The sequence below is a fragment of the Typopeltis vanoorti genome, chromosome 7 (genome assembly GCF_054136105.1).
Source record: "Typopeltis vanoorti isolate ZY-2024b chromosome 7, IOZ_Tvanoo_1.0, whole genome shotgun sequence".
Lineage (NCBI taxonomy): Eukaryota > Metazoa > Arthropoda > Arachnida > Uropygi > Thelyphonidae > Typopeltis > Typopeltis vanoorti.
In genome coordinates, this window is record NC_143555.1 from 73,314,889 (window position 1) to 73,335,419 (window position 20,531).

The window sequence follows — 20,531 nt, forward strand, 5'->3', positions numbered from 1 at the left end:
ATATTCCTGACTGCATCTTGGTCAGTGTTTTTTTATCACTGTGCAGTCATCACTGCTTGTTTCATTTACCAAATTTTCAAAGTAATTACTCCATACTTCAAGGATATCTTTTTCTCCTGTTTTCATGTCACGTTTGTCATCTCTAACTCCTTTTACTGCACTCTTTCTTCCATTTCTAAGCTTCTTCAACAACCTCCAGAATATTTTGACACATTCTTGATATTTATTTTCTATATTCTTGCCAAAGTCCTCCCATGACTTTTGTTTAGCTAGTTTTACACACTGTTTAGCTTTCTTACATTTGTCTCCGTATTCTCTAAGAGCACAAGCTGACTTATTTGCCAAGATCTTTTGATATGTTTTCTTCTTTTCCTTCACTGCCTCTTTAACTTCCTGTGTCCACCAGGGAGTTCTGATTTTTCTATCCTTACAGACAACCTCACCACATGCCTCTCTGGCTGAATCAATCAGTGTTTTCTTGAAGGCTTGCCACTGAATCTCCAAGATTTGGTTCCTGTCCTCAAACTCTTTCATTTTTCCTTCAATAATCTTTGTGTATTTTAGTCTACAGTGCACATCTGAGAGCTGCTCAACTTTTATTCGCTTAAAACTTTCTTACATGGCATTCTTTTCAATATGAAATTCAATTTTATCCTGCTCAAGACTAAATTGTGATCACTTCCGATTTCAAATCCTCTGTACACTCTGGTGTCCTGCACCAGGGAGAAAACATCACTGTCAGCAATAACATAGTCAATGAGACTTTTCTTATTCCTTGCCTCTTCTCTCCATGTGAATTTGTGCACATTTTTATGTTGGAACATGGTGTTAGTAATAACCAGTCCATGTCCTGAGCAGAAATCCAACAGGTATTTGCCATTATTATTAGCTTTGCTCTTTTCTCCAAATTTTTCCAAAACATTTTTGTATGTCTGACAATCATTTCCTACTCTGCTATTTAGATCCCCAACAAGGACCAACTTTTTCATTGTGTCAGTAGCTTTCTCTAGAGCCTCAAAAAAATTCCTCCACTTCTACCTTCGTAGAACCTTCTGTGGGAGCATAGGCACAAATAAGTCTCATCCAGTTCTCCATTCTGATATTTGCCCAAATCACTCTACTTGACACTGCCTGCCATTCAAGAAGATGAGCCTTGTATTTTGTGTTGAATACTATGGCTACCCCTTCTTTTTCTTGATTGTCATTGCCTGAATATAACATTTTGTATTTATTACTCAGAAAGATCTCACCAGTTTTTGTCTTTTTTGTTTCAGTCACCCCTATTATGTTGATCTGGTACTTATGTAATTCCTCTGCTAGCTCCATTTCTTTGCCATTGAGGCTTCTTATGTTGATAGTACCGATCTTTAACTCTGGTGATTTTGAGTTGGGTGTGTTTTCAGATTTGTTCTAGTAGCTGAATTTTTTGCTGTTCACCCTGGTTCCCTGACAAAAACAACAGGGGCTTTGTTTAACCAGGCGACGCAGCATCCGGAATGAAATTTTGTCATGTTGTACCATCATTTTGTATTTTGGTTTAACCAATAGGAATATAATTTGGTCGGCTAAATCACAAATTGCCAGCCCATCCTCGTTCATTCAGTATCCAGGTAGATGCCCAACAGGGTATCTATTGTCTTCTCTTTCTGATTTTTTAAAGCAGATATAACATTTGCATACCGTGTTTTTAAGCTGTGGGTGGGAAAGTTTCTGGGAAATAGTTAGCAACATTCATTTCCAGAAGTCTGAAGGGATTGCCTGTTTTCCTGCTTGCTGAAGAAGAAACATAAACTTGTAGCAATGATTTTGCGATTTATACTCTGTAATCTAGATATGTTATGATAAACATACACTTGAGCTTGTGCAGGAGGATACTTTTCCAAATAATAAAACTAAATATATATCCAAATTGCCATTTGTAATTTTTTTGTAATTTTTTAATGTTGTTTCTTCATTACAGAGTAAAATGGTAACTAGTGATTGTATGTGTAGACTCCAGGGAAGATCAGCAGAAAAACATCTTTTTGTCTTTCCAGCGTAGTGCAAAGACTCCCTCACTGATAAACTTGGATTTGCCCTATTTGACAGTTTTTCCTTATGCCAGATCCAGAGGCATGTCTTTCCTTTTTTCCTTTTATTGTACAATAAGTCTGTATGATGCTGTAAAAGCAAGTAAAGGTTACTGAGTTACAATTATCCATTGTAACTCGGTAACCTTTTACCAGTACGGGGTCTAGTAACTCCATTACTACATGCATTGACAAGAGAGGAACCGAATATTTATCATGCTCAAGTACAGTCTGCTTTCTCCTATGATATTTGAAATCAGGGATGATTTCAAATCTCTCTCAGGCATGTATAGTGATCTTAATTTCTGTTGACTTTTGATCAGAAAATTATAAATTTTGTTGAAGACTGCACAAGGGTGTGTTGCTTGATCATATTCCTCATTATTTTGAAAATGCAAATACTTCACATTGAGACTGAATTGTTTTTCACTAATAACATCATGAAACATTGCCGTGTTCAGTATCCATTCTGTAGCCCATTACATTTCAAGAGTGGGCTTTTTCATCATACCTTCCTTAGTCAAAAGCACTGTAAATATAAGTAGCATTTTGATATCTGTTGGGCTCCAAATGAACTAAGCTTCAAACTTTGAGAATGCAGACTGTACTCAACTTGCTGATGTTGTTGGCCATCACAAATGCAAGTCTGTTCCATTATGAAGGAAAGAATATCATCATCTAGAAATTGATGGAAGAAGCCTAAAATGTTGCCATGTCAAAGTCTTGACTAATTCCTGCCTTAGCTGAATGGAAACTGTGGACAAGCTGACGTGCATTTAATGGCGATCACCCATCTTCTGCTCAAAAGACATGTAAACTGCGGGCAAAATCACTATCTTCAGAGCTAGAAAAATCTCTCTCATCATCATCAGTACCCTAATTTTTTATCCCAAATGTTACTACTACTGTTGCTGCTACTTGCCATCTCTGAAATGAATTGGGTCTTAGATGTACTTGCTAATATTCCTTTCTGCTCGAGTAACAGGCTGTAAGCTAATGAAGATTACGAGAAAGAAAAGAAAGAATACATGCCAGTAGACACACTAAAAAGTCCCAAGCAATCAAATACATGCAGAAATTTGTTGCTTTGTTTTTCATCTTTCTGATTGATTAGCAAATATTTGAAACATCCCAGTATTCCGATATTGCTTTTATATAATAAATTTAGTTTAATCCTTTATCCAAGTGTGAGCAAACAAAGTTTGCGCCTGAAAGTATCTTCAGGACTGGGGTAAGGTGGTACAACACCAGGGCACTCCTTGCAAAGGTGGAGCAAGCTACCAACACTCCTATCTCAGTATCTCCCATAATGCAAAACACATCTCCTTCCGGATATGTCTAATGTTATGCATTAAGGGAAGGGCCACAACCCAGACTAGTTTCGACCTTTATTGAGGTCTCTTTGGTGGGAGCCAGGCCCAAGTGGAGATACCAGGCAGAAGCATTAGCAGGTCATCTCTACCTATAGGAGTTGCCAATTGGTGCGCCACCCTTTTTTAATAAATTACTCTGGATTTAGAGAAAGATGTTGAAAGTTTATTTTTCACTTGGTTAGAGTATAATAAATTTAGTTTAATATCACATAATTTCCTGATTTATAATAATCAGGAAATAATATAAATGAAAACAATATACAAAATTGGCTAATTCATAATAATCACAATTTAATTTTGTTATTTGAAAATTAAAAGTTATCTAGTAGTACAAATACTATGGGAAAATAACAATTTCAAACAAAAAGAAAGGGCAGTTTTTGGATGAGAAAGAGTTTTTTTTTGGGGGGGGGTGAATTTAGCTATCAAAGGAGAAATAATTGTATTATAAAAATTTTGGAAATGAAATTTCACTTTTGACTCATCTACCTATACATGTTTCGAATGATATCCTATAGAGAAAGTATTGCTACTTCAAAACTGCCCCATAATATCTAAACTAAAAGAAATATGTACATAACAGCTTATTTCAATTTGTAATGAACGATTTGGAGGAAAACAAAAAAAAAATGAAGTGCAAAGAACTACAGATTACTTTATAAAGATTATACATTACATGATATAATTTAAGATTTATGTGTAATTCTCTATAAAGGAAAATCGTAAAAATGTGAACCTTCATGCAATCTGTGAACTAAGCTTCAACTGAGATTATGAATAAAAAAAATAAAGAAAACTTAATTTGATACAGGTGGGGACTGGTCTGAAGTTTAGCGGGCAATATGCCCACTAAACTTCCTTATATGGGTTTTTTCTATTGAAGGTGAGTCAGCCAATCTCATACAGTGGTAGCAAGGTTTTTTTCTCCCAGAAACTTGGGTTTTTCATCCTGCGTACAGACAAATCAGCCTTCAGAACACATGCAATTTACAGACAGAAAATACTGTTGTTGGTTGGTGATGATGGGCAATAGATTGTTGATGGTAGTAGTGGAGAGGATGAGATGTATTTAGCGAAAAAGAGTGCCCTCCCACGATGAATCTTTGGACTCCCTGGGGATGTCATCACATAATAATAATAATAATAACTTCAGTCTACTGACAACAGTCACTCCCAAATCTCGAATCTTATCAAGTTATAATTTCTTTGTCAAGTGTAATATACTTTGTAACCAACTGAAAAAAACTTTATACTATTGTCTCTGATTGAGAGTACTTTAATAATACAGTAAAAACCATTTTGCTACTTGTATATGGAAAATAGACTTCTGCATTGATTTAACCTGAATATCTTCCTTTCACTGATTCGGACTCGGTAACTGATTCAAGATCTTTTTTTGCCATCAACAACAATAATCTCCAATGAATGATATATAATCAGAAGCACACAGGTGCACAGAATTCCAGGCTGAGTAGTAGAATTTAATCTATTCCTGCAATGTGAGCTTCTCTGCCAAGTTAATATGAAAAATAATCTATTGGTGATGTACTCTCGGTAATTCTTACTCAAACATTTGACAGTTCATCTTTTACTATTCCACATTCTCTAGCAGATTACGGTGGGCAAAAGGCTGCTATCTGCAATTAAAGGGGCTAATGCTAATACAACTGCCTGCCTCCGTTTTAGTCATTGGGTTCCTATCAGACACAGTCAGAATTCAAAATGGAGTCTCAATTTTGTCCTCTTGGGCCCAGGTTCTTTGCATTGGTGTTAGAACCTTTTTATTTTAATTTATTTATTTATTTATTTTTACAAGAAGTTGACAATTCATATGCTGTGCTAGGAATATTTCTTTCAACTATGAAAGAAAAAAATTATTAGCATATGCAGATAATGTAGTAAGCACTTTGTAATTCAATATAAATCTTTTTTTGGTATTTTTAAAAATTGAACTGACTGCCATTGGTGACAGGTCAAAATTGAAAGTTTTTGAAGGATGGGATCCTGGAGGCATTCTTTTTGGACTAACTCCTAAGAAATGCACTCACCATTCTTGGAATTCTCTTCTCTTCTTCCCCCTGTCCAATACTACCAGTTCAAGAACTTGCATCATCTTGCCAGAAATACTGTTTACAGCTTCCACATATCCCTGTGCGCAGCTAACATTCGAGAGAGAGTTGTCTAGCTGTACAGGTTAACATTCAGTGGGGAGATTATAAGAACTGTGTAGCTGTAATAGCACTTTACAAAGGTACAATGTTGCCTACTGTTATTTTCAACACGCTAAAAACTTGGGATCTGTAGGATGTTTGTCTTTCGGATTATTAACGGTTATAATGATACAGAAGTCTCATCTGACCACCAAAGAACATGTCGACCACACTTTTTTTGACACATCTTGTGAGGCTGTGAAGGCATGCCTTCACTATAATCCTGTGAGAACCCAGAAAGTGACATCACGAGATGAACGTTTTGCAGAGAACAATGTGACGTGCTAACTGGTGACCCAGGGCAAGAGCCTATCATCATTCTTCTGGACACTTCCTAACACCACAACTTATGCAGCAGAGGGTGATAAAATCGAAGGCACTTTTCCAGCAGTATGCAGACAACACACACAGAGATATTTTCACCATTGAAGAGTTATTTAACTGCCAAAATGATCTGGTATATGCTCCAAATGGTGACACAGCAATGTGCTGTAACAAATAATGTCTAATGTGTTTTTGTTTTTTAATCTCTTTATTCTGATTAGCAGTGCGCTTTTGCTTTTGTAATCTTCCTTACTTATTCTATTAGTACTATGTTTATCCACCTTTCCTGTTTTCTAGTCGTATGCCTATGAACACTGGAAAATTTATTTGTTAAGACTGTGCCACCAGTATTTCTATATCGGCATAAGACTCAGTAATGAGTCCGGTAGATCTCTCTCTCGCTAGCATAAATTCCTTCGATAAAGTTTACGTAAACAGTCGTGGTTTCACAAGTACTTAAACTATGCTTGATATGCATAAGTTTATTTAGGAACAGTGCATTGTAATTTAAAGAATCAGGCGGCACTCTATTGACATATAAATAAAACACATTTATTTACATTAATATCAAAGTATATTAAATAAACGATAGGGAGGTTACTCTCTCTACCTATCCATTAGACTTTCAGCATAAAGAAACAAACTTTCCCTTTTCAATACTAATTAACTATACAATACAATTACTCAATTACTTCTCTGCTTATTAAATCAAATTATTGAAAAGTCTGATTTACTCATCAAAAGGTTAGCTAACTATGCCAAATTATTTCACAAATCTTATGCAAATCATTACCATTCCAAATGACTCTCTCATGGACACTTCTTATTACTATTAAGCTAATTCTTATCAGTCCATCTATAACATATCTCCTAGATTATAAAAGGAAATGTACAAAAAAAATAGAACTAACTTACAGAGGTTCTGTATCGTACATTCAATCAAAAGTCTTGCACTAAAGTCTCTATGGCTCTTCTTTTATCTCAGGTCTTAGGCTTCCTTCAGGTGTGTCTTGCACCAGCAGTATCTCGTCGGGAATTGGCGGGGTGTGAACTGCAGCCTGCGGTACTCGAATAGCTTTGGCAAGAGGTTGATCTCCCGCAGCAAAAGGACTTCCTCCTTTTGCAGTATCTCATCGGGAATTGGCGGGCTGTGAACTGCAGCCTGTGGTACTCGAATAGCTCTGGCAAGAGGTTGATCTCCCGCAGCAAAAGGACTTCCGAGCGAAACTGCTTTGGCTATTTACATCAGCTATTCTCTCGTCATTCCTAATTTTCTCCTCTGGCATGGGCTCGCTGTAACGTCTAGTCCTCTGGATCCTACTCCCGATATTTCTGCCGCTTCCGATAATTCTGCTGACAGCCGATGACTCGCTCCTTGATTGCCAACTCCGATAGCTCTAACTGTCGCCGACTCATCCCCCCCCCTCGATGTTCGGTCGAGTCCCTTTTTATTACACCTTCTCCGGGACCTTCTACGAAAGATTGTAACCCCCGAAGAATTCGGCACGACTCCTTGATCTTCTTTTAAGACCACCCGTTCTTTCTTCTCCTCCGTGCATTCCTTTGATCGTATCTTGTCGGGCAATGCAAACTCGTGAACTTTCAGATCTTGCACTGACTTTGAAGGTGTTTATGCATAGAGCTTGTAAGCAACTTTCTCATACACTAAAATCATAAACAACTTTCTTATGCTCTCATATAGAGCTATTATACAAAGTTCCGGTGGCAAAGCAGCATTGCCTTTGTTTTTGACATTCTAAAATATTCTTGTTAAAGGAGTAAATACAGTTAATTCCCATAGGGTTATTTACAGTAATATTTAGCATAAAACATATAGAGACAAACAAGGTTATTTTTGTAACCTTGTGACTTGACCTCTGTAAAAATCGATGTAAAGCACTTTAGTATTTCCAAGCTACATCGAGGTTTGCAGTGCCATAGCACCCAGGATTTAAAGAGGTCATCGCCCCTCAAGTTTGGTTAGTTAGTGACGTATTGGTGAGGGGTATCCAGATTGCTTTTCTTCAAGAAAGGGGTCAAAACCTTCACCAGACACTGTGCTGGAACCCGTGGTGTAGTCCTTCCTTGAACATCTTGTTTCATGGTATGCAGTGGACCTTCAAACAGGATTCAGCCCCTACACACACACACACACACACACACACACACACACACGGTGAAGATCACACAACAGTGGTTGGAGGTTAATGTGCCTGACCACATATTATCATATGACTGGCTGTCTGGAAGTCCTGATCTGAATTCGTTAGACTTGAAATTGTGATCAGAGTTTGAGAGAGTAGCCTAAAAGAAATGACAACCCACCCTTGCTAATCTGAATGTGGATTTGGAGAGATCACACTGCCACCATTTTCATTTGATGTTCATGCCACTACTGATATGTATCCTCACAGATTTCGGATGCACGCAAAGGTGGCTAGACTAGGTATACACAAAAACATTGAACTCTTGGAAATTGGAAAATTGGGTACTTTTCTTCTAAAGCCTTAGTACTTAAAAAAGTCACCCTGCTCAGGTGTGCATCATGACTATTCCAGATATTACAAAAGTTGAAGAAAAACAATTATATGGTAAACCTATGCACCTCTGGCCAATACCAGGAGGGGGAAAAAGAGAGAGAGAGAGAGGATAATTTCTTTAACTGGCCTAAACCTCAAAGAAGCATAGAGGTTTAGGGCTTCTACTATTAAAATTCTTATTTAAGCAATGCAGCCGCAAAATCCATAGAATATAACAGACCAATCACGTCTGTAAACCTTCTCCCATAATTTCAGGGTTTTCATCTCACTGTTTGAAATGAATCATTATGATGGCCTAAGTGCTGAAATTATTAATGCTGTGAATGCTGAATATTGTAGCATTTCTATTATAATAGTTCTTCTTGGTCGTTGGGCTGACTGTCTACTGATGATGGTTTCCCATATAAGGGGTCTGATACAACCATATTTTTTTAGGTTGGGATACTTGGTGAGAACTGCAGCTGATTCAAGGAAAAGTCTCTCAAACTTGAATTTGCTCTGGTGAAGTAAGGTGGCTTTTTTCTTATGGATCCTGTGACAAGTATCCAGAGTATGGTCTGCCAATCCTGAGTGGCTGTAGTGGTGGAATCAGATGTTGGCTGTCCTACCTATTGGTCCTACCATCATCATCATCCCTGATGATTAATTTCGGCAAAATATAGGATAATAAGTAAATAATAATAATAAAATAATAAGTAGATAATAAGAGTTTCTGATAGTCGAAATAAATTAATAAGACATCTACTGACAGTGGATTTCTTTGTGCTTAATTTCTCCATTAGTTGACTTGACGGCAAAAGGATTAACTTTTTTTTTAACAAGAACGAAATAATAACATTTTGCACATGAAATATCTTCATGACTCTACTTATATATGAAATAATGAAGGCAGTACACATAAATCTGCTTCATAATCCCATAATGGAGTGAACTTCATAATCCCATAATGAAGTTCATAATCTGAACTTCATTATGGGATTATGAAGTGGAGTGGAGTGAACACTCCACTTCCAGCTTTGTATGTCCAACTGCCTTTGTTCTCTAAATCATTTCATTTTCTGTCCTTGTTATGAGTGTGCATCTTTCGTTTGCCTAGATGATGCTAGCTTGAGCTAGTGAAATGGCATAAATATTTGAGTTATTTGGTTTTTTATTTCATTCCTGTGATGCATAATTATTTTTCTAGAAAACCTGGAAAACAGACATGAGTGATAACAAACCCCAGAAAACAGACATAAGTGTTTGCAATAGCTACAAACATTTAAATATGAAAATACATTCTACTTAGTCATTAATACACACAGTCTATAGCCTTGTGGCTTAATATTCTAAAAATTCACAATAGCTGCATATTAACATGCATTGTGATCTCTCTTAGCAATATTTCATAAATATTGTTAATAAAATGGTTTCCTTCGTACAGGTGCTAACACAAGATGTATGTTTGTAAACCTTTTGAAAATTATTTTAAATTTTATAGATTCTTCATTCATAGAAATTGTTTTGTTTAACATTCAATGTCTTCTAGTTATATGGCTCTCTATAATTATAAGCCACAAAAGGAAGATGAATTGGAATTGAAAAAAGGAGAGCTATATACAGTCAGTGAAAAATGCCAGGATGGTTGGTTCAAAGGAACCTCTTTACGCACAAGTCGCAGTGGGGTATTTCCTGGAAATTATGTTCAGGTGGCCAAGTGAGTTGTTTATGTGATAAAAATATATATTCTTCTTTCTATATATATATATATATATATATATAATTCTGTGTGATGCTTCTTTTCCATAATTAGAACTATGACCTTATAAAAGTACTTGTGAAATTTGAGGCATTCATTTTAAAATTTGTATTCAAGTGATGTTGGGTAAAATTAGTTTTTTCTGAAATTCCTCATAATATGTATCTTTTTGCATATAAATGACAATAACTCTGGAGAATTCTTTTTGTTTTGATGTGCATTCCACACATAAATGGTTGTGAACTTGTTATATATTTAGCCAAAGGTAGGCTAACATTAGATTATCCATTTATCCTTACTTTAGAGGCCAAATACATTGAAATTTCAGGCCATTTCAGGCCTACCATAAGCAGGGTGATGGTGTTGTCCATCACCTAAGAACATTAATAAGCATCTCTGCTGATTGAACATATTCTTTAATTCATTGCTATTTTTGTTTATTTTATTAAATACAGCTGTGTGTCTTTTACCTGTTCTCAGAGTAAAAAATAAGCTAGTTTATATTTCCAGAATGCTTTAACTGAAGACAGTTTGGACTTTATATTGACATACATTGTTTTTATTTTCTTTTAAGGAGTACCTTTTAATTTTGCATCTTTTATAGAGTAATATGCAGCTGTTTTCAGATGATGCAAAATTGGGAAGAGAAATGCAGAGTCAAGCCTCATCAATAGGAGGAAGAGCAGGGGGAAGGGGTATGAATGAGAACATATAAGCTAGTCGGGGATTTTTATCAGGTTGACAGAGGAGATTTTTCATGGAATGGGAGAAGAGGGGGGGGGGGGTGTATAACAAGGGTGTGAGGAGAAGGTTTTTGCTTGGAGGGTGGAATGCATTGCCTGAGTGTGTTGTGAATGTAGACACATTATTTCAGTTTAAGTCATGGTTGGATGAACATTATGTGTGTGATAGTGTGTACCTCCCATGATGATTCTCTGACTCCATGGAGGTCAGATGTTAATAATAATAATAATGTTTTAATTGAGTACGTGTTTTTCCTGAAGCAACATATTAAGTGGTCCTTAAAGATTAAGGAAGAACAGCTTGAACAACTAGAAGGTGTCTTTTAGAAAGATGGTGTGAGGTAGGTGCTGTGAAGAAGAGTTATATGTGATGAAAGGTGAGAATCATTTGGTTCAATAAGTTTAATGCTAAACTTTATATAGCTATTTTCCATCAGCTAGGTGATCTCCATATGGTCCTAAAAGAACAATGGATGCCAGTTCAGTAGAACATTGTCAATGAAAATACCTTTATAAGTATAAAGCAAAGACTTGACCACCTATGAAACAGCATTGGAAGAGCATATGTCGTGAAAGGAGTTATTTGTTAAGCTCTGCCCGCTTCTGGTTGGTATCAAGCATTCTCAGGGAAGTTGTTTTGTGTACCACCTGAAATGTCCAAGTATTATGTGTGCTTAGGTTGAGCATTTTTTTTTTTTTTTAGTGTAGTGTTTGCAGTCACTTAAGGGTCACAGCTAGATAACTAGGATGAGACCTCCATGTGTCGTTTAAGGAATGTAGAGAACTAACCATGTCTTGAGACCTAATGAACAGTTCTCGCATTCTTGTGGTGCACCCTGTTAGTAGGTATCTACCTAGATATTGAATGAATGAGCTTATGCTAGCAGTTTGGGATTTAGCAGAGTAAACTGTATTCTAGTGTTTTAGTGAAATAACTAAAATTGAAAGAAATACTAAAGAGAGAAATTAGTCAGAACTGGTTAAAACTGGTTCAGTACCTGTTGAAATAACAACAGTAGATCAAAGATTGCCTACCAGATATCAGAGTTTTGAGGGAAATTAGATGAGTGAATGAACAGATGACATTGATGGCAGAAGCATATTTAAAATGAAGGTATTAAGGAACTTGACATTGTTAGTGTTCAGAATGTTTAAAAAATGTGTGTGTGTGTTTCACATTAAACTTCCTCTCCCTCCTCATTTTTAATGAGTCTTTTCATTTGTAATTCTTACCAATGAATTTTGAACTTATGCACCATCCCAGATTAAAATGATATATCCTAACGAACACACACACACACACACACACTTTATTTTTAAATTATATTTGTATGATGTTGAAAATGCAAATTAAATAAAGTAGTTAGCACACCAAAGTTGAATGACAACTGCCCTGGTAATCAGAAGTGTATAGTAAACTTTTCATCCTGACAGTCCATACAACCAAATTCTGCACAGATATGGTTGCATTAATTTATTTTGGGATGAGGAAGTGGTGTGGAGTCCAGAGGTGAGTAATCGAGAAGGTGACAGTCTGTGAACTGAAGATTGAATATTCTGCCTTTCATTGAGTTTTACAAAAGTTGGTTGTTGAATGGAAAAGAGAGAATACAATAGAAACATATTACTAAACTATTTTATAGGATTGATGCAGAAGATAATTTTAGTGAATGACAAGAAGGATATGAGGAAACGGTCATCTCTGGAAATTATGTAGAAGCATAGTTAACAAGTGCATGAGGACTAAGTTTTTGGCTTGGAGAGAAGGGAATGAGTTGAATGGGTCACTAGAGGTGTGTCAGTGATTTTGAGTGCTTTGTCAGGATTCAGTTCAAGAAGATGTATGATAAGTATTGTGTTAAAAAATAGTTAGCGTGGGCATAAAGCAATGAGTCTTCTGACTCCATGGAGATGTTCATATAAGAATAATGAACTCTTTATAGGATTTAAAAGGTGGCATGGATCCGGATGCCCTATTCTTCTAAGATTGTTTTTCTTAAAAGACAAAAACTTGACTAGCACATTTCAAACTATACATTGAATTTTTCTTATCATTGTCACCATTTGCTGAGAGATAACTGCCATAATTATTATTATTATTTGACACCTCCAGGGAGTCCAAGACTCATCGAGGGAGGGCACCTGCCCTACAACTCTGTCTCCACTACTCAATCCACCAACTGACCGAAACTACACCAACGGCATCTACCACCAACCACCACCACCACCACTACTAGTATTTCCACAGACAATTACAAACATCCATGTGCACGCTTGGATTCGAACCCGCAGCCTTTTGGCTGGAGAGCGGATACGCTAACCATCAGTGCACAGCATAATCACAAGATGAAGCTAGAATGTCAGAGCTGAGTCATACCATATTACCTTGCAGGTGGTTACAAAATAAAATAAGATTACAATTCAATCCAAAATTAAGTGATTGAATTAAAAACTAAATTTCAATAATGAACTGAATGGCACAACAGATTTCGGAGAGTCTCATCCTCATAAATGGCAAGCAATAGTGCATCCCCCCTTTTCCCCCTTCTCTAATATAATGCTGTGTCATTCAATTCATTATCTAAATTTAATTTTTGTTTCAATCACTCAATTTTAATTGTGGCTTGAATTGTAATCCTATTTTATTTTGTATACCTGCAAGGTGGCATTCTGGCATGTGGTTCAGCTTTGTAAATAGGATTAACATTCTTTATTCTAGCTTCACCTTGTGATTATACTCATGTATGACTGTTTCTGGTTGAAATAATCAAAATTATTATTTATTCTTGTAAATATATGTGTCTAATAAACTTGATTATGTCACAGGATAGATATATGTATATGCATAAATAGATACACTGCTTGGTAATAAGTCAACGGACACCATAATGTGAAGAACAAACAGCCATGGTGCCCGCCTTAATAAGATGGGATTAGGTCAACTGGGCGATGGACAACCAGACGACAGTCAACTGAGCAACAGAATAAAAGATCAAATATGCAATTCTATTTTGTTGATCTATTACCAGGTAAAAATGAGTTAAAAGAATGGTATAAACATAAAATTTGAAAAATCTTGCTTATAATTAAGTTTATTTAAGTTTATTTTTATTGTGTAGCTAGATTAGGTTAGGTTATTTGAAAAATCTTGCTTATAATTAAGTTTAAGTTTATTTTTATTGTTTAGTTAGGGTTGGTTAGATTAGTTTAGTTTAGGTTAGGTTATTTGAAAAATCTCGCTTATAATTAAGTTTATTTAAGTTTATTTTTATTGCGTAATTAGGTAAGGTTAGGTTATTTGAAAAATCTCGCTTATAATCAAGTTTATTTTTATTGCGTAGTTAGGTTGGGTTAGATAAGGTTAGGTTATTTGAAAAATCTCGCTTATAATTAAGTTTATTTCAAGTTTAAGTTTATTTTTATTGTGTAGTTAGGTTAGGTTAGTTTAGGTTAGATTACTGGAAATTAAACTACAAATTATATTTGTTAATTACAAAATAACATTACTAAATGATTAAGTTAAGGGATATTACATCCCATATCATTTCTTAGCCGAATAAGAAATTATATGGGATTTCATGCCAAATGTAGTAGAAACTATATAAAGTTCGGCGATTCCAAGCTTAAGCAAATACCTGGATACTGCAGCAACTGACCCTTAAGGTAGTGCAAGCTGAGGCAACTCATGTCAAAGGTGGAGAAACAGTTCAGAAACGATATGGGATGTAATATCCCTTAACTTAAACAAGTCATATGTCGCCGAATTGAAGCCTTTGGCTCTTCATATATCTAATAATTTATTAGGACACCTCTCTGCAATACTCATAGAAGGGTTGTAAGTTCTGTTCACTACAAACTTGATGTTAACTAGGTCTACCTACTCACTGATGAGACCTCAATGAAGGTTGAAACCAGTCTGGGTAGTGACCTTCTCTCATAATGTAGAACAGTAATACAGCTCCTAGGAGCTAAGTTCACATTGTGGGTAAATATCAAGAATAGCGATCGGAGCTTGCTCCACCTTTGACATGAGTTGCCTCAGCTTGCACTACCTTAAGGATCAGTTGCTGCAGTATCCAGGTATTTGCTTACGCTTGGCTTTCGTAGCCCATCTTACGTGGTGGATGATTCCAATTGGTATTATGTCGTAGTTTCATTTCTTTAATATAATAACAGGTATGTATTATACGTATAAATCTTACCAATATTGGTTTTTATGACTTAGTAGAATAATATCCATATATTGGATTATAGAGTATAAGCTCAGAAGTTGAATATTTGCTACCAGAATATAATGATTCCATATGGAATCAGTCGGTCAGAACTCCTATCTTGAAATGTATTTTTCATCAAAATACTTGATACTCTTGCTTTTTTAGACCTAAATACAAAATAAATAGAAAGAAAAATTTTTTTGACTTGTAAAATAAAATTCAGGTCAGAAAGGGTTAATATTGTACAATTATACCTTTTCATTTTTAAATCATTTTCTGAGCACGCTTTTTAACCATCTCTTTCTTAAATGATCCCACAAATTTTGATATATGATATAAACGAAAATATATAAAATGGATATTTATTAACTACAATAAAGAGGCAAGAGGCTATTTTTAGCAGTCTGGGTAGTGACCTTCCCTCATGATGTAAAACAATAATACATCTCCTAGGAGCTGCGTTTTACATTATGAGAAAATATTAAGGACAGCGATCGAAAACTTGCTCCGAGTTGCCTTAGTGTTGTACTACCAGGTGTGTTGACTTACACTTGGACTTGCCGAACATTATTCGGCATGAAACTTAGATTTCGATCTTCGAGTTTCTTATTCGGCTTTAAAATAATGATGGATTTATTATCCCCTTAACTTTATTTATTAATTAGCTGACTCATTTTTTGTATTGGAAATTTCAATATGACTTCTATATACAATTCGTAATTCTACACAATAAAAATAAACTTAATTATAAGTGAGATTTTTCAAATTTTATGTTTATACCATTCTTTTAACTCATTTGTCAAAAAATCTTATTTAAATTTATCTGTTAATAGATCAACAGAATAGAATGGCATATTTGATCTTTTATTCCATCGTCCACTTGGCCATCGCTTAGTTGTCGTGTACCCCATAAGATGTAGGACCTTCTTTCACTGTGATGACTACAGCAATCAGTGGAAATTTTGGACCATTTTCCCTGTAGGCATGTAATGAGGTCCTTGACTGTTGTGGAGCAGCCTTGACCTCATTCAGTGCTCCAGTTCATCCCAACAGGACCATGCCATCACACTGCCACCTCTAAATTTCATAGTTGAGGTTACACACTCTAGTAAGAGATGTTCACCAAGCATCTGCCACATGCAGACTTTTCCGTTTGCTCAGTAACGGGTGTAGCATGATTCATTGCTCCCTAACGCAGCTTTTCATGCTTCCACGTCCCACTATATATGTTCTCTGCACTACTGAAGACAACGTTGCATGTTGGTTCAGGTAATGTAGGGCTTGTATATTGTGGTCCTATCATGGAAATTCATGTTGCAAGCCTCAGTTCTGAATGTTTTTGTGCAGATTGCATGTGTTCCATTCAATGTCTGGAACTCCACATTCAATGCAGTGTTTACATATTATGCTTTGCAGCACCCTAGAGTCAGGTTTGATGAGTGTGGTGGGTCATCCACTGTGGATAGCACTTGTATTTGGAGGCCAGACAAACCACACATTTACAGCAGCAACTTTATGACATAGTGCACTGCTTGCTGAAAGAGATAACGATCAGTTTTGTAGCTGTGTTGGCCGACGAATGGTGGTTTTTACATATTATCCTTTCTAGCATCCTCCAGTCATGTTTGTTGAGTGTGCTGGGTCATCTACTGCTGATGACTTATCACCTATGTGTCTGCTGGCTTCTTTTCAAGCAGTATGTGCACTTACATATTTTGGTTGGGGTTTCAAGATGTGTTATGCCTCTTGCTTATCACTGGTTGTTGACCTGGGATGGCCCAATTTGTCAACAATTTACTAAACAAATAGGCCTGCAACATGGCATTTTATCATATTGTGTCTTTCAAACTCTGTCAGTTCCCTTTTCACAGCCATTTCACCCAGCCACAGTTGCACTGACTTGTGGGGGGGGGGATCATATTCCTCCAATTTATACCAACATGACTTGTTACATGGCACCATGCACCTTTTCCATGATGGTGATGTCCATTGACTTCTTTTCAAGCAGTGTATAAACACACACACACACACACACACACACACACACACACACACACACACACACACACACACACACACACACACTTGGGTTGGGTTTCAAGATGTGTTATGCCTCTTGCTAACAGACAGCACATTCATGCTACCTTTTTGTAATTGAATGGCAGTTTTGCCACCATAATGGTTGGCTCACAACTCTACTTGCATTGGCAAAACAATAATCTGCCATTTATTTAGGTTCCAAGAAAAATTATCAAAAATCATTCATCGAAAGAACAGTTTACCGAATTGCAGTTCATTGAATAACAATTCATCAAAAAAGAAATTTAGCGTATAAACAATTAATCGAACAACCATTTAACAAATGACAATTCATTGATAAAGCAATTTATCCAATAAACAATTCATCAAACAACAGTTCATCGCACGCTAATTTGTTGCAAATGCAGTTGATCGAAAAAACAATTCACCAATAATTTTTCAACAAATTCTTTCATGATTCATTAAAAGATGAATTGTTTGAAAACTATTGTTTTATTAAAGTGTTCAGTAAGAATACCTAATGTCACCCATGATATAGACAACATTTGTAGGTGGTCATTGAGACATTATAATTATTTTGTTTTTTACATTATTCTGTAAGCATACCTTCTACTTCATTGTATAGATAGTGATTTGTCTCTAGACAAAAAAGTTTGCTCTACCTAATTTTTTCACAACAGTGATCAAATTGAAATCAAAACTGATAAATTTTAATATAGATCTTATCTATAATATTGCATTAAAATTCATCAAGCTAGGGCATAACTATTAATATGATTTCGAAATTTCTTTACCAAATTTTTTAGTAAAAGTGATCCTGTTTGAACTAAAACTGAACTACACAGACTTCTAGTACATTTTAAAAATTCCAACATTTGTACATATTCCACTGTCACAGAGTTATTCAATATAAAATGTCGACATTTGTAGCAGTGAATATAGTTGACCTGAAAATCGCAACAGTTCGACAAATTTTTGTAAAAGGTTCAAATACCAAATAAGAGTAAAATTTATCTCATATAACCTGTGTGTGTGTGTGTGTGTGTGTGTGGACGTCACATACTAATATTATTATTACTAATAATAATAATGGAGCTCTGTTGTTCAGTTTGTATAAACACATTGCTTTAGTTAGAAAGACCAGAGCTCGATTCTTGTGCATGACGCAAAGAATTTTTATCAGTCCTGTTCATTTGAAGATGCATTATCTAGTCTGGAAATAAAACCCTGGAAACATTCAAGTTTCCAGGGTTTTATTCCTGGAAACATGGATGTTCCATCCCACAATCCATTCTCCATGAACACACACACACATCTACAGACATAAAACACTTACCGGATGAGGAAAACAATCGGAAACCATCTGGTTGTCTAATTATTCCCTAGTAAAATAGCATTGCTACCCCATCAACTATTAAGTTGAGTAGAGAGGGGTATAATAATTAAGATATTTTACATAATCTTTTCCAGATCATGTAAAACACACATAAAATACATGAAACACATTCTGACTGAAAGGAATAGCCCTCATATTAGTAAAATTTGTTACATATGTCTACATAACATATATAAAGGAAATATCATGCTATGCTTCAGTTACATCACAAGCTAATCCAATAAAAACTGCCGTTATTTTTGACAAATATACTTCACATATAATTCATTTTTCTGTAAACTGCCTTTCGATATATTATAGTTTTCAATTAATTTGTTTGATGAATTGCTTTTTTGATTAACTGTTGTTCAACGAACTTTTTTTTAATTAATTCTTATTCGATTAATTGTTTCGGTAAATTGTTGCTTGATAAACTGTCCTTAGATGAACTGTTTTCAGTAAATTTTCTGGATACCATTTATCTGACCATTTGCCATCCTAATAATTGAAGAGTCAGATAATTAAAGTTCATTTACATGCAAGGTTGCCGGGTGCATATGAGAGCCGCCTTTGTGCAAACTTAAAAAAAAAAAAACTGCTCCCCGACCCTTTGAAAGTCAATGAAAGTAATTAAAAAAGGATCAAAAAATCAGCTAACGCCTTTTTGTTTCCGTATAGGAAATGAGCAAAGCTGTTTTAGTCCTATCTAACTTTTGGAGACAGTGGGCAGTTCAGTCTCCACTGGTAGCCAATCAGAGATAGCTGGCCCAAGGCTATCAGTAATTAATCGGTACACAGTGAAGAAGGCGGCTAGCACGATCTGCCTTTTTGTGGTCCCTAACACAATATTTTTAATGTCTGAAAATAGTGTGGGTTCGACGGCCGATTTTCTTGAGTTTTCGGGAGAAAAAACCCGCTTCCTCATGTCAGAGATTGACTAAATCGGGAACTGGTCGAAAAAAGGCTTAGAAAATGTTCCTCTAGTCGGCGACTAGATTTGAACTTAGTCTTTTTTTTTTTGTGCTGTAGAGTGCAAATGCCACTTCTACTGAGCTACACAGGCATTTTTATAATTATAATATATATTTATTACAGTAATAAGTACAAGAATAATCACACAAAACAAGGAAATCACATATGAAAACTGAAGTATATAATTATATGTATAACAAAATAATTTGAAATCATATATACATAGGAAATACTAAGCTTATAATCCAATCACATCATAAACGATATGTACCTTATAAAATCATAAAATTTGTACTCTTCATGCTTTTTATGCCACAAAATTCTTAATTCACCATGTCTGAACTATCCATAATATAATTTTCTATAGATATAATAGACAAATCTGTTAAATGTTCTTAGGTTATGATTGATCGTAAATAATTTTTCATTATTTTAGTGTCATGAAACTTCTTTTCCCTGAAGCCATGGATATGGTAGTATTAGATAAATTCTACAACCTTCTACAGTATAATAAATATCACTTATCCCTAGGATTATATTTGCGGCCATCTCTCAAAAAACAGGCAATTCAAATATACATAACATCACGCAAGATACAATAACACAATGACAATACCAGATATGTGCAGCCATGGCTATACTATGTCTAAGGGAATGCAGGCTGGATACATCATACAGACATTGTATATATATTTCTGGAATTCCTTAAATGTGCCATAAAAATAATTTTTTTTATACATATAATCAATCAAAATGCTGCCCCTGTGATTAGCTCTTCTTGTGTTGTGAACATCCTGCACACCTGCATGCAACGGCCCTGCTTACATGGTACTGTTCCAGAAGTCAGTTGACATGCAATTGTCATTATTTTGAAGGTCAGATAAAGGATAGATTAATGTATTAAATTCAGAAGAATATGAAGGCATTCAAGAT

The 20,531-nt window shown here is 35.5% G+C and overlaps 1 protein-coding gene across 1 annotated transcript in view; it reads left to right on the forward strand.

Annotated features, from left to right (window-relative positions):
- POSH (SH3 domain containing ring finger posh) overlaps positions 1 to 20,531 on the forward strand; it is a 552,023-nt gene that overhangs the window by 369,722 nt on the left and 161,770 nt on the right. The window contains exon 10 of the mRNA XM_090395956.1: positions 10,045 to 10,212. Coding sequence (XP_090252082.1) covers positions 10,045 to 10,212 — 168 coding nt within the window. The remainder of the gene's footprint in view (positions 1 to 10,044; positions 10,213 to 20,531) is intronic.